Source organism: Acanthisitta chloris, unplaced genomic scaffold, assembly GCF_000695815.1.
Source record: "Acanthisitta chloris isolate BGI_N310 unplaced genomic scaffold, ASM69581v1 scaffold26670, whole genome shotgun sequence".
NCBI classification, from domain to species: Eukaryota; Metazoa; Chordata; class Aves; order Passeriformes; family Acanthisittidae; genus Acanthisitta; species Acanthisitta chloris.
Genome location: NW_008650315.1, coordinates 16,440 through 25,043, shown reverse-complemented (window position 1 = coordinate 25,043; position 8,604 = coordinate 16,440). Strand labels below are relative to the sequence as shown.

Sequence of the window (8,604 nt, the reverse complement as noted above, 5' to 3'; positions counted from 1 at the left end):
GGGTTAACAGGAGTGGATTGTGGGCTGCTTTGAAATCCTCCCTTGCATGAGCCTCCAAACTGCCCTGGAAATTTCTTGCTAAAAAGTTTATCTTAAAAAGACCTGGAGCTATTTCAGGCACCATTGTTGTTTTGGTTTGTTTTTTTGTTTTTAGATTACCTATTTAGATGTATCTCTTTGATGTCAGCTGTTAACTTTTATCCAAAGCATCATCTGTGGGCAAACAGGGTGGATTGAAAATCTGAGTATCTCCTATGCCAGAAGACATTCTCCTCTTGAAATGGGAGTGTTGTGGTAATGGGGGTGACAGAAATACCTCTAGTGCTCCGAGTGGGCTCTTCCTATTTACTGAATGTTCTAGGGTTTCTTGATTTGATATGTGGTATATGATAACCTGAAAGTCTCAAGGACATAAGCAAGAACTTACAGTCTCTTGGCGTGTTAAACTTTGGTGACACCACCTGAATTAATTCACAGTTGTTTGAAAATTTTTCTGCTCCTTTCCTAATGTGTAAAAGGACTTTCACTGCCACCCTACAGCCCAGTGATGTGACATACCTTGCTAGAGAGGAGCAACACATGATGGGCTCAGCGTGCTGACTGCTGCTTGGCAGCAATTAATACTGGCTGTGCTGAGCAGGGGGGCTGTGGGTATGAGCCTGAAAGGGACTCTGGCCTTTTATTAGTTTATTTGCAGACACTGCTAAAAGGCAGGAGAGAAAGTGTCAACCCTCATTAGTTACTCTATCAAATGGCTGTTGGGGTGGTTTTTTTCACATTTTGTTGAGATTGATTTTGTTAGTGTTTGCCCCCTCTTGAAGCTCATTCAGCCAGGGCCCATGTGGCAGGTTGGAAGTACATAATTTATTCTAACTTCAAAAATAGGAACTGAGTTTATGCTTGTTCGAGGCTGGTTGCTCTCTGGCTTTTGGCAGTTTCTGGACTTACTTTTGAAAGTACAGAAAAAATTCCATCTCTCCCTCTGTGTACACAGTGGTGCACAAGACTTTAACTGATCGATCAAAAATGACTGTACAGATTAATGATTGTCAGAAGAACCAGGTCTCAGTGTGAAAGGTTAGTTAGAAGTACTCACTAAGCTCAGTCCTGTCTCTGCTATGGTCCTCCTGTGAAAGCCTATGGCAAATGTTGTGGATTGCCTTGCTGCAGGCTCTAGAGTGAGGAGGGCAGTGCTTTTGCATGTCTTACCGAGCAGCAAACTGCCTCCCCTCGAGGAGACAACCAGCACCACGTTGGCCTCTAGGTACAGGCTTAGTATGACATAATAATCAGGCCAGGAGTAGATGAGCTGGGAACAAACTGTGGACCCAGTGGTATGGTCAGTGCTCTTTATAAAAGGGTCTTGTGTCTTGAAAATCCTTTCTTGTGTCATGATTAGCTTTCCCCAGACCATTCTTGACACTTTAATGTGATGCAGAAATGGCTGTTGTTAATTTTTTCACCTTGCTTAGTTAAGACTAGGCCAAATCTTTCTGTCTAGCGAATCGTATTTTGAGGGATGGGAGCTCTGGATTTCATTTGCCTGCTGAGCAGTGTTTCAGTGGAAGCTGTAAGAATATCTTTCATATGTTTTAAATAAGTTTCTTTATAGTTTCAAAACCTCCTCCCTGTGGTTTTTTATTAAATTAACCATCTAATTAATAACATAAGTCGATATGGAAATTCTGAATTTGCTGTACCAGTCTGGGCCCAGTGAGTTATTAGTCTACTGACCTCAAAAAGGTGATTCAGAAGATAGGTAAAAAGAGAACAATTTTTAAGAAGCTCTTTGTTGCCACTGAGGGAATTATCTTGTTTAGTGGATTTTTAGTTAGAGACAGTTTGTATTCTCATATTGGGGCTTATGTCCTACCTGGCATGACTCAATGTTCTCGTTACCCAGACTTCACAAAGAATGGATTTGAAACTTTAAGTAGTTTGTAGACAGTGGTTTTACAGACTTAGTTTGTACAGTAAGCTGCTTTTGAAACTTAGGATTTTATGCTTTGAAATGAATTTCCAACACATTTTTACTAGATATTTTGCACCTCTCTTCTCCTTGCCTGGTAGTATGTGTTTTTATGCCATGTGTCTTTACAGCCATTAGTATCGTCAAACACAGAGGTTGAAGAGTTAATTATTCACTTTTCCTAGGACGTGCAAACCTGTACATATCTAAACCTTGTTTAAATATTGAAATCCACATTGCTAGAATTCTCTTGCCCAGCAGTTTTTGGTGTGGGCTTCAGTAGTGGCATGGAGTTAAAATACGCCAGGGAATTGTATGGTCAGCAGTTAAGTCCCTAATAAACGCCAAGCAGCATAAATCCACCTTGGGAAACAATGGAGGTTGAAGGAGGAATTTTGGTTAAAACTCAGGGCTTTGTTAGGGGATCAAAAGTTAATTAAAAATAATCTCTCGTTGTCATGGTCTCTGCACAGCAGCCTTCTTCCTACCCCCATGCCTCACCTACAGGCTGTCTATGTAGAAGAGAGGCCACTTATGAGCAGTGGGGATTGGTGTGGTTTTAACTTGTCTACTTCCTTGAGTGTTCAGAGTAACCTCCAAATGTGCTGTCCCACTTGGCAACTCAGCTGAAACAAGTGTAGTTACTTCCTCTCATGTAGTCAAATTCAGTTTAAGCCTTAATTTTGTGCCCGCATCGTCAAATTTCAGTTATTTAGCTTGCCTTTGACATAGTCCAGAAAAGGTAAGTGAATCCAGGGGAGGTTAGGCTCTGTGAGCAGCTCCTGGTGTGTTGCAGAGGTCTGGCATTCTGTTCTTCGCTGTTAGGCAGGTGGGCCTTTGTGCTGTGTTAGTGGCCTCTGTAGCCCAAGCAGGTGTTGCCATTGGATCTTTGAGGTTCAAGTTTCTTGCAAGAACTGAGTGAAATAGACTTTCTACTGTTCTGCTCCATCCCAGGGGAAGCCTCAGGGAGGAGCTTCTCTGGTGCTCCACACATGCTGTGGCACAGTTGCAGAGTTCAGACCTTCTTTGGGTTGCTTGGGTGCTTTGTTCATGTGTTTCTGTGCCAGTTGTATCCATGGCCTTTCTTAGTTGCTGGGGTGAGATGAAGGTGTCTCCTATTCCAAGGAGGTTATAACCTATTCTTAAAGATAGGCTGATGGAGCCTGAATGATTTCACTTCCCCCTGACTTGTGGGGAAGGCCAATGTACAGTGTAGTTAGGCAGCTAACCTGAATTTGTCCTGGAGATACTGAACCAGGACCGTGGGATCCACCTTTTTCAAGCATGGGAAAAAAGTCTTGTCTGGACTGTGATTAGCAAGAAGTACCCAAACTGAACCTGCCTTTGCTTCTCTTCCAGACAAGATCTGAGAACAGGGAAAGAAAGCTATTTGAATCCCTGAAATGGGGACTCAAAGCTATTCTGTCAAAGAGAAGTGCTTGCCAATTTTTCTTCCTAGAAGGGCAGAGATGCATAGCAAATTCTGGCTACTGCACCTGGCAGAAGGGATCTAGTGCCTCTCTGTTCCCATCTCTACTGAGTTTTCACAGCACATCCAGTGATTCTTTTCTTTTACTTAGGCCTAAACTGCAGTTAAGCCCAGCTAACATTTTTGGTATGTCTAGGCTTCATGACTTCAGTATACTGAAATCGATGTCTGAGAAACTCAATGTACTTAGGTTTACTCTGTGCTGTTGTAGCTGTGGTGTTGTCCGTGTGTGCATTGTATCAAAGTGGGACTGGCTGCACACTCTGTGCTGAAAGGTTCCAGTTAGTCACCAAGGAGTCAGATGACACCATAAAGAGCAACCAGTGCTTGTGCAGGCAGGGATTTTCACGGGGAGACACTGCTCTCTTGCTTTGCTCCTACTGAAACTGGAATCTCCCACTGGCTGCAGCAGGGCCTGTGTTGGTGCTGTGGACCCTACGTGTGCAGGCTGCTCTTCCTTGGGAATAGGAGTGTGCTGGGTTGGTGTAGGAATGCACAGCTGTCTGGTGCCTACCTGGAGATGTAATGGTGACTGCAGGAGTCTGCAGGTGAACCTCAACATTATCTGTTGTGAAACAACAGCTCTGTTGTAATTTTGACGTGCAATTCAGCTTTTTTTTTCTCTCAACAAAGTAGCTCATGCATAATCCTCTGTAAGTTTTCTTTAAGAAACGCAAAAGATGTGAAGGTGGTGTTAAAGGAAATTACTCTAATGAAATAATGCTCTGTTTTCTCTTCTTTCTTTCAGTTTAGAGTTTCTCTACCTGGGAGGGAATTTCATTACTTCAATTCCACCTGAATTAGCAAAACTGCCTTCTCTAAGGTACCTAGTTCTGTGTGACAACAAGATCCAGAGCATTCCACCCCAGCTGGCACAGTGAGTATTTGCTGTCATCAGCCACCAGCTGTAATTAACTCTTTGAACTTTCTTCTGCATGTGTCCTTCCGTGAGGACCTATTTGCCCTTCAGCTTGTTAATGTGACTAGACTTAAACAAGAAGATCCTTAGCATGGTGCACTGCAGGCAGATTGTGAATATATGATATGGAAATCTGAATCAAAGGGTTATGTGAAAAAAATACCACCAAGATTACACTTTAAGGTGAATTAGTAGATTTATACAGAGGGCCCTGAGAAGTACCTGTGCAACTCAGAAAAGATGAACTGCTACCATAAGAAGCAAGAATGCTACCACTTTCTAAGTGATGAGTGCTTGGTCTGTTATGTCTTTCACCCAAAGCCTTTTTGTGTGTGCTTTTGTCTTGCACCATCCCCTGTGTTCCCTTGGCGTTCCTTACACTAGGATCTCAGAATGGTTTAGTGTTCATTAAACCCTGCAGCACAGTTCTAGGGGCTGTTAGTGCTTTATCTGCTCATAACAGAGGAGAGAGCACAGTGCAGCTCTGTACAAGTAGCCTACGATGGGAAGTGAAGATGGGAGGTGTAGCTGTAACTCCAAAAGCAATTGAATGGAAACATGCAGTTTGTCTGAGTTGGAAATTGATGGTGTAGTGGGATTACTTTTGATGTACAATGTCTTACAACTTTTAGTGGTTAGGGAGCATCCCTGGATGCCATGCTGAAGCATCTCTTTGTGCTTCCTGAGAGGAGAATGCTTCCTCCAAACGCCAAACAACTGCTTGTCACCTGTGCCAACACCAGCCTGGCCTGACCTTGCTTAGCCTTTGGGATCTGGTAGGATCACAGCGTGAGGTGGTGCAGCCACAAGCAATGAAAACAGGTGTTTTTCTGGGCTGGCTGCCTACCAGCACTTATCTTTAATGCATGAGAGAAACCAGGTGACTTTTTCAGAGGACTGCACAGAACTGTTCTGGATGCATGCACTGGCTATAAGGAAATGTTCTGTCCCCTGAAGGCACTCAGTCTGTACACTTGTGTTCTGTGCTGCCTTTCCTGGAGGAGTGTGTGGAGAATACTGAGAGGGACAGCAGCATATTTAAGACTGTTTCTTTACCAGGTATTCTGGAGCTGAGCCATGTTTTCTAGTGCATTGTGTATGCTGGAGTAACAGCACCTCTTTTAGCATGAGTTTGTTTTAAAAGGGAGAAAAGACAAAGAACTTGGTGGGAGAGGGGAGAGTGCTCGGGTCTGCATAATGCAGTTGTGGAACAGATACTGCATGCACATCTTGACTGGGTTTCCATCTCCATCCGTAGGCTGCATTCCCTGCGTTCCCTTAGCCTTCACAATAACCTGCTGACTTACCTTCCTCGAGAGATCCTTAACTTGGTTCACCTAGAAGAGCTGAGCCTGCGTGGGAACCCCCTGGTGGTTCGGTTTGTGCGTGACCTGACCTACAACCCCCCAAGCCTTCAGGAACTCGCCGGACGCACCGTGAAAACACGCAACGTTCCCTATGCTCCCAGCGATCTCCCGGAGAATCTTGTCCGCTACCTGAGCTTGGCCAGCAACTGTCCCAATCCTAAATGTGGGGGTAAGTTCACCTTTACAGCTCTGCTTCCTGCTTTTACCCAAGGAGTTTTCTTTCCCTCTGACTTGCCATGACTCCAGTAGCTCAGTCAGGTTTGCCGTGTTGTTGCATCCACATTCTGACTGTATTTCATTGGCTCCAGGTCTCCTGCAAGCTTATTTTTAAGGAACCTTGTTCATGTGGGAAGTGTTCAGAGTTGTAGTGCTGGTTTGCTGTATTTGCATGGGAATGCAAGACAGTGCTTCTGTCACTCTTTGTAGCTCATCCCAGCACTCCACTAGAGTTTTATGGTCTGAAGTTTCCCACCCATCTGCCCCGAAGTAGCTCAGAGTAAGTAATGGACGGGAGAACTTTGGCAAGCATTCTTGCAGGATGTGTCATTTCTGGATGGAAAAGAGGAGAGAGGCTGTAGTGCTTCACAGCTACCAAGAGCAACTTGTTTAGCTCCAGCTTGGGACTACTAGCATGTAGTTCCTGGAAGGAGAGAACTTCATAGAAAAGCCTGGAATGCTTGGCCTTAATTTGGCTCAATACTTAATCTTTTTTCAGAGTAAATGATCTGCTCATTTAGCCTTTAGAAGATTAAGGGGAAAAAAAATCATTAATTAGTATCTACCCTGCAGTCATAATGCAGGCTGTTATCTTATCTCCTTACGGGACAATAATAAATCATGTTGTCTAAGCAAAGACAGAAGGGCTGTAACTTGTGTTGGGAGTGAAAGAAAAGTTTCATTTTCTATATTTTTGCACGGCTTGGATAAGAGTGAATTGATTTTTGTGCTTTTTCACTTTGCCCTATGAACTTGCACAGTACTGCAGCATTGCTCTAGCACTGCAGGAGAAAAGCTTACTCCTGACCAGATAGGACTTAAAGCACTGCTGGAAACTTCTGAAAATGTCAGCGTCTAAAATCACTTGCTGTGACAGGAAGAGAACGTAATTGTGTGTTACAGCAAGACTGTTGCCATGGAAAGTAGCATCCAAGCTCAGCATGGTGACTTCACTCAAGCAGAAGAAAAGTAGAGCCGTGAAGGTCTATTTGTGAATGCATTTTTAGTAGCTGGTAGAAGAGGTTTTACAAGTTTGAAAATATGAATTCATTTGACATTTAAGAAGTTTGCAAATTCCCAGCCTGAGTTTTATCCCTCATGGTTAGGAGAAATTGCCACGTTATTTGGAAGTAACTGCCCTATGTTTTTACATGAAGAGTGTGCTGTTCTGAATCACCTACCAATTAGTTTTACAGGATTTTTTCCTTGTCTTTTAACCAAGAAACGGAATTTCACATTTCCATAGGTATCCTGGTCTTCTTCGGTGTCCGTTGTGCTCCTACATCCAGTGCAGTGTCAATTAAATCCCCATGGGAGGCATATGCACCAGGCACAACAGCCTTGCAGAGTTTACAGGTCTCTCAGCAGAGGATCTCATGTGTTTTTACCGTTCCCTCTGCCCTTACAGGTGTCTACTTCGACAGCTGCGTCCGACAAATCAAGTTCGTTGACTTCTGTGGGAAGTATCGCCTCCCGCTCATGCACTACCTGTGCTCCCCAGAGTGCTCCTCTCCCTTCAGCTCTGCCTCCCAGAGCTCTACTTCCCAGAGCGAGTCTGACTCTGATGACGAGGCCAGCGTCGCTGCGCGCAGGATGCAGAAAGTCCTCCTGGGATAACAGGGAGCGAGAGGGGAAGACGGGAAGGAAAACGGATTTGAAAAGCAATAGTGGAACAGTGAAGCATGAGCCACGGGCCTGAAGGGCTCATGAGAAATTGTCCTAAAGTCCATGCAAGGGGCAGAACATCTTAGCAAGCCTAGACTTGCTTGGTGCAGTGCTACTTAGGTGACCTAATTCAGTAGCATACTGCCTGTAGGTTGCCTGGGGTTGTTAGAAATCTCTCCTGACTGGGAGTCACCCTCCCTCCCTCCGACGGGCTGGGGAGAAGGATTTGTTCTCACTGGCGGATTCGGAAGGGTTTTATTAGATGAAACATCCCTGGACTTCAGTCATCCTGCAGAGCAAAGGAGACTGTCCAGATCCTTTAACACTGTGGTAAATCAGAAACAGGCTAATGATGCCATGTGAGTGTGTATGGACCCCAGTGTTTTATATAGCATTTGATTCTTTTCTATCTCCTTTGATTTCACTTACAGATTTGACACCCATCCTCTGAAAATGAGAGTTGAATTCTTTCTCTTCAGGACCAGATTTCTCCAAACTTCTGTTACTCTTTCTTTGCCTAGAGGTGTAGGGTCTCTGTGCTGTTACAGATATTACAGGCATCCTAGGACTGAGCCACCTTTTCTCTCCCTTGTTATACTAAGCTGCTCTTAGTGTCTCCCTCTAACTGTATTTGTTGTTTTTCCTCCCCCAGCCTCTTCCCATTACGCTTAGAGTGTTGCTGTCTTTATGGTGCCTTCAGAAAACAGACAAGTTGTTCTGTTGAGACTAGGTATTACTTCAGACTTGGGGCAGCATGTGCCTGTGCAAGGGACCAGGTGCAGTGCTCTGTGTCATGCTTCTGAGTCTCAGCTTACTGGAGCAAATCTGTTTTTGCATCTATGAATTGCAGGTAAGGTCTTGATAGCCATTTTTTGTTTATAAACAGTCACATCTCCCCCCTCCACCACTGCAGTTAGCTCTACTATGCTTGGTAGAGAGCATCTCTAAGAACATCTGATTAAGGTATGCAGCAGCCTAA

At 44.3% G+C, this 8,604-nt stretch overlaps 1 protein-coding gene across 1 annotated transcript; it reads left to right on the top strand.

Moving 5' to 3' along the window:
• Positions 1 to 3,594: 3,594 nt before the first annotated feature.
• Positions 3,595 to 7,577, top strand: LRRC58 (leucine rich repeat containing 58; the record flags this gene model as incomplete). Its single annotated transcript, XM_009084629.1, has 4 exons — positions 3,595 to 3,648; positions 4,207 to 4,335; positions 5,636 to 5,913; positions 7,369 to 7,577. Coding segments are annotated over 4 exons (670 nt in total), but the record flags the coding sequence as incomplete, so codon positions are not given.
• Positions 7,578 to 8,604: the final 1,027 nt, after the last annotated feature.